Raw genomic sequence first — 6,515 nt, 5'->3', positions numbered from 1 at the left:
AACTTGGCAGTATTTGGGCAAACATGTGATTCTATTTGAATAATAGCCCATGTTTTTAAACATTATTTAAAACTGGCCTTATTTTATTCCCATTATAGAATTAGCAAGCCGTTCATAAGGCACAGAATTAGTGCTATCTGTACTTCTATCCCTTTCCATGTATTTTATTTTATCCATGTAAATATATATACACTTGTAAATTGAGATTTTTAAATGCAATGCCTTTAGCTCCATCTAGTGGGATTGTTAAAGCCTATTCATAGCTATGATAAATCATAACACATACTGTACCTTGAACTCTGTTGACCTCTCAGATGATAGAGGCATGTTCCAATTTTCCATCATTATGCATCCAAAATAAAAGTTTAATGGGCCCTGCTGAAGTGAACGCATACTATAGGTATTAAATGCATTCAGTATTAATCTTCGTCCTTCTCAAACTGTAAAGGCCTATTTTCATGTAAATCCCAGTGTGATATTCTAAAGTTAATATAGTTAAAGTTAAACAACTGACTTATATTGTCACTGTAATGTATATGAAAAATTATCTCTTAAAGTTATTTATTTATTTAAACAAACATATTTAAATATATTTAAATCAACATCTTCTGTAAACATAGACACAACCCCCTACTTTTGTGGGTAAAATGATCTTAAATCGTGCTCCTTGTGGCCTGAGGGTTTATGAGTTTGAAAACCCTTGAGGTAGATATAATATTTTATATTTTAATGCTATTATTTATGTTTGTTTACTTTTATTTCCCAATGGTAATATACTTCATTTTTATTTTTTTTATTTTTAAATTTGCAAGCAGGGGATTATTTTAATGATCAATATTTTAGTGTGTGTGTTTTGGTATGTATGAATGTCTATTATCACTTGGTTGCTCTCTTTTATTAATTTTTTTTATTCCACAGTCAGTGCTAATGGTCTGTTTGTAAATGATAACTCTTTGGTTGCATTCCATCTCTTGGTGTTCTGGGTTCATCAGCCTGTGAATTTTTAAAGTCTGTCCCTGTGCTGCTGAAGCATGTGTAATACGATCAAGTTCACTTCGATTCGAGTCTGAATGCATTTTCTGGGCCAGTGCATTGAAACCACTGCCTTGTCTCTTGCTTAGCTAAAGAGATGGTTGAATTTCATTGGTGGGCATAATTAAATATGTTCCATCTGCAAAATCACCAAGGGAGTATCCTCCATTAGATGTCTAAACCTAATCTGAGACCAAAGGTTCTTTGTAAAGAAATGTGCTGATCTTTACTGTGTTAACATGCAAGACTGGCAGAGTTTTGACGGCATATGCTGCGGTCATTAGGAGTCAGATCATGAAATCGTAGTACTAATAAAGCCACAGATTTACTGCAGTGCTTACAGCAGCTTTTGCTGGGGTAAAAAAAGATTTAGGACACCCATGTAAGACATATCTAATTTTACATGATGAATAAGTGCCATTTTAAACCAGACAGGGACAGCCAACTGCCAAAAGGAGGATTATATATATTTAATAATATTTGTATTTTTTAGCAATGAATAGGCCAACAAGCATCTGTCTGTCTGTCTGTGAACAGAACACCATTCAAAAGCATTCAGAACTGGTAATAAATCTCAATTTTTGTAATGTGTCTTTTGAAAGATGGCTTATCATCGTGGGCATTACATTTCATGTGGGGTCCACTTGATGGATGACCCTGATGAGAAGATGGTAATGTCCCTCATCATTTTAAACTTTATGCACCAAAGATATGCAGCTGGCCACTAAGAGGGTCACAGGAGAGCCCTTGGGTTATCCCACCATGATGACAAATGCCCCCTAAAATAGCAAGACTGTAATCCTACTGATATTAGAAGATCACCGTAAACTTTCCAGCAGTGCTGGGTTTTATGTAAATTGCACTGTCCATTTGCACTGGTTGCCAAACAGTAAAATCTGACCACATGACGTACGAGTGGTGCTGTGAATTTCAAATGAAATGTTCTTGCTGTGGAACAGTTTGTAAAGAGGCTTCTATGAGACAGAGGTTGACTGCACTGACTTGTCTTTACACCTGATTTGATTGAAGGCCATTTCATTTCTTTCTAGCCAGTTTCTCTTCTTCTCGCAAGAAACGCAAGTTGAACATGGAAGACACGCGTGATGTCAAGCCTGGACCTGATGCCTCTGCACAGGCCACCCAACCATGGACGTTTTCCAAATCATCTTTGGTTAGAAAGCTGAGACAACACTTAACCAGTAGTAAGTATAATATATTCATTGTTTTGTTTTTTTGTGTCATTTATGCAATATAAGAGATTTTTTTTTTAATACATTTATTTATGCTTCTTTTTATTAAATGTATTTTTAAAATATGCAATAATATAGATAAAGTTGCATTGATGTAGCAAACCAGACACTATGTTTTTACACTGAAAAGTATAGTAATCAGTTTAATGTAGTTAGGTTGATTATTTTGCATTAAAAGTATTTTTTACCTTACCATATTTTTAGATAACTTGTTTATTTTTTTTACAGTTTAGGGTTCTGTGTGATCACAAAATCATTCATACAAGAATCTTTTCAATAAGGTATTTATTTGACTGGACGGTCTTTTGAAATCAGATATTTGTACAGATATAAATGACGTTTTCTCAAAAAAACATCCAGTAGACAGGTTTGCAGTGCACAAATATGAGCCTAACTATGTGTAAGAAGCTTCACAGCGTCTGCTGTCTTTGTTGCTGTCGTCTGTGTGACAGTTCATTTGGGCGAGGGGTGCTAATGGCGTTGCGTCTCCCTCAGCTGATGATGATGAAGCAAACGAAGCGCCAGATGAACCCGTTGTGGTTTTGAAGCCCTATATTTAGACATCTACGCTATCCTTGAAACGGAATAATGTGCCGAGGACACACTGTGATCTGGCACCAGATGATTATTTCTTAATAAATTTTGAAAAGTGCTTAGTAGTTCTGGGCAGATATAAGGTGTTTTGTCATGTGGGAACATAAATAGAAGGTTAAAAGTACATCTAAACAACATCCCCATATGTGCTTGTTAAAGGGATAGTTCACTTTGAAATTAAATTTTGGTATGTTTTAGCTTACCTCAAGGGCATCCAAGATGTAGGTGTCTTTTTTTCCGCAGTAGTTTCAATTTTGATATTTTTAGGTCAAACCGTTCTTGTCTGTCAGTCATATAATGCAGGTCGATGGTCACTGTCTCAAAGAGCATGCACAGAGTCCAAATTAAAACAGTTCCCCGTCGTCCAAATTAAACAATTCCCCATCGTAAGTACACATTGATGGCCTAAGACACGAAACGAGCGGTTTGTGTGAGAAAACGAACAGTATTTATATCGTTTTTACCACTTATACGCAGCTATGTCCAAGTGATCTGATCTGATGTGTACGCAGACTGGTGCATAGATATATACACTAGATGTCGCCTTAAAGACATTCGTTCCAATGAACTGCCGTAGACAAGGCGACTTCTAGTGTATATATCTATACCCGCCCGCGCTCTCAGATCACTTGGACATGGCTGTGTACAAGAGGTAAAAACGATATAAATACTGTTCGTTTTCTCACACAAACCGCTCGTTTCGTGTCTTAGGCCATCAATGTGTACTTACGATGGGGAATTGTTTAATTTGGACGACGGGGAATTGTTTTAATTTGGACTCTGTGCATGCTCTTTGAGACAGTGACCATAGACCTGCATTAAATGACTGACAGACAAGAACGGTTTGACCTAAAAATATCAAAATTGAAACTACTGCGGAAAAAAAGACACCTACATCTTGGATGCCCTTGAGGTAAGCTAAAACATACCAAAATTTAATTTCAAAGTGAACTATCCCTTTAAATTTCAAAACCATGGGCTTGAGGAGCTGGTCTTTCTTCAGCTTCCACTCTTCTGGGAAGGTTTTCCACTACTAGATGATGGAACAGGACTCCAGGGATTCATTCCCATTTAGACACATGAGCCTCAGTGAGGTCAGGGACGGATTTTGGGCAAATGGGGTCTGGATCACAGCTGTTGTTCCAATTCATCCCAAAAAGGTGTTTAGTGGGAGTCAGGTCTGGGCTTTGTGCGGGTCAGTCAAGTTCTTCCAAACCAGATGCAGTACATCATGCCATGTGGCCATTAACCGACATCAGAGAACCATGAACACAAAAGTATTGTTAAATTATTGAAATATTAGCTTACAATATGAAGGTATCATAGTTTCGGAATCTCCGGCCTAAATAGTTAAATAGCCCTAAAACCATTTAATAAGCATGTGACTAAAAATGGTGTTTGTTGCTCTCATCCAAGTACATTAGTTATAAGGTAAATGATTATATCTGAAATACTGTGACATGAATGGACCCTTTTTACAATATGGGTTCTCAAAAGTGGAATTTCGTAGTTGGGTAAACGTGTAATGTGAACAAATATATATTCCCACTTGCTCCAGCGTCAAAAAGAAAAAAACATTCATGATAGTGTGTCCATGACTTTCCAAAAGAGGAAAAATAAATATTGAGAGATTATGGTATATGTATTACGCTTGTAACAGAACGCGTGTAGTAACAGAACGTATAGTCATTTACTCACCTTCATGTTGTTTCAAAACAGCATTACTTTTTTTATTTCTTCCGCAGTCCACAGAAAGAGATGGTATTCATGCTGCTTATAATGAAAGTGGATGGTGACCAAAGTTGTTAAGCTCAAAAAAACAAAGAAGTGCCATAACAAGCCAAACTTTTAGTCTTCAACTCACACTATCATATGACTTCAGAAGATTACAGTAATATGTCTATGGTCATTTTTGCCATTTTTACATCTTAACAGCTCACAGTCACAGAGCATCCAGTGCAGAAGGTCTGGAAGACATTGTCCATGTAAACCTGCGGTTTTGTTGTGGTTGTGAAGTTTATAACTGTTTGCTTTTGAGATGTTTTGTTGGTTTAAGAATCCAGAAAAACACTTGTTTAATTGTTCTGTGCAGCTTTCCAATATTTCCTCTGCTCTGATCATGCTGGTTTACGGCTAGAGAGTAATTCCTGACGGTCAGCCATGAAAGCAGAAGGTTTTGCAATAGTGAACCATGCCTGCGAGATTTTCACATCACATAAGATGTGAAACTGAAATGCAGAAATTCATTTTGCTCTCGTAACATCTGTTCCCTTTTATCTTTCATCATCCGGTAAGGGTAAGATGAGAGTTAATGAGGATGTAATCCGATGAGGATAGTTTTCTGCCTTTAAATCTTAACTGTGTTTGCTGCAGTATAGAATTTTTATAGATAAATATTTAGAAAAAAGGGGGAGGACTGGTTGTCACACTTTTTATTTCTGATTTTATTTTATTTTTTATATCTGCAACAACACATACTTTAAAATTTGGTTGAAAAAAAATAATGCCCAAATAGTGGGCCGTATCGCAAAATTGGGCTATTGACTCCTGGCTTGTGAAGCAACATGATGGAATTTATGAGCTTTCTTTTCTTTTTGTAAAAAATATGAACAATGTAAAAGCTCTCTTACAGTGTTTTATGTGAGGCAGCATGTGCGTCTTTTCTTATCATTTCCCTAGAGTCGCAGTTCAAGTGAAGCAACTTTATTAACGTAAATTAAACTCTGTTTGAACTCAGTGGCTGTAAATCCGAGACCCGGTCTTCCCATTCCCTACGAGTATCTCATAACTCAATGTGTCCCGTCTGCATATATCTCCTCTGATTACTGCTGAAGTTAATTGCCCTGCTTATACTGGCCAGTGAGTTCATAAAGTCTTAAATGAGCTGGGTTGAAATACTACAGACTGCTAAATACAGCAGTGTATTAATCTATAATGCATGTAAATAGTGTTTACATGTTAATGCCATTTCCTCTCGGACTAGTCAAGAGTGTGTGATATTAGCTGTCATGACCATGTCAAGAGCTGTCATGACATCCTTCTCCTGTAGTTTATGAGAATGTGAGGTACAGTGTGACCACAAGAGGGAGATAACAAGCCATGCATTGTTGAAAAAAAAAAGAAGAAAACACGTGGTATAAATCAACGTGGCTCTCAGCTGGTTATATATACACACACACACACACACACACACACACACACACACACACACACACACACACACACACACACACACACACACACACACACACACACACACACACACACACACACACACACACACACACACACACACACACACACACATATATATATATATACACACACAAAAAAGGGGGAGATATATAATGTATCTTCCTAGATTATATATATATATATAAATACACACACACACACACACACACACACACACACACACACACACACACACACACACACACACACACACACACACACACACACACACACACACACACTGCTGTTTGGATGAAAATAGGCAAATGCTTCCCTGTAGTCAATAATTTTACCCCTTAAAACTCATCTTTGATCACCAAAATGACATATTTAAATGTTTTTTTCCTTGAAAAAAATAAATAAAATCTTCATGCATTAAAATAGCTTGAATGTAACTCTACACCC

General features: G+C 36.8%; 1 protein-coding gene across 1 annotated transcript in view; it reads left to right on the top strand.

Moving 5' to 3' along the window:
* The window catches only part of agbl1 (AGBL carboxypeptidase 1), a 206,172-nt gene that overhangs the window by 44,292 nt on the left and 155,365 nt on the right, over positions 1-6,515 (top strand). Inside the window, exon 2 of the mRNA XM_082160183.1 lies at positions 2,082-2,234. Coding sequence (XP_082016309.1) covers positions 2,082-2,234 — 153 coding nt within the window. The remainder of the gene's footprint in view (positions 1-2,081; positions 2,235-6,515) is intronic.

Source organism: Leuciscus leuciscus, assembly GCF_965113295.1.
Source record: "Leuciscus leuciscus genome assembly, chromosome: 25".
Taxonomy (NCBI): domain Eukaryota; kingdom Metazoa; phylum Chordata; class Actinopteri; order Cypriniformes; family Leuciscidae; genus Leuciscus; species Leuciscus leuciscus.
This window is presented reverse-complemented; position numbering and strand designations above follow the sequence as displayed.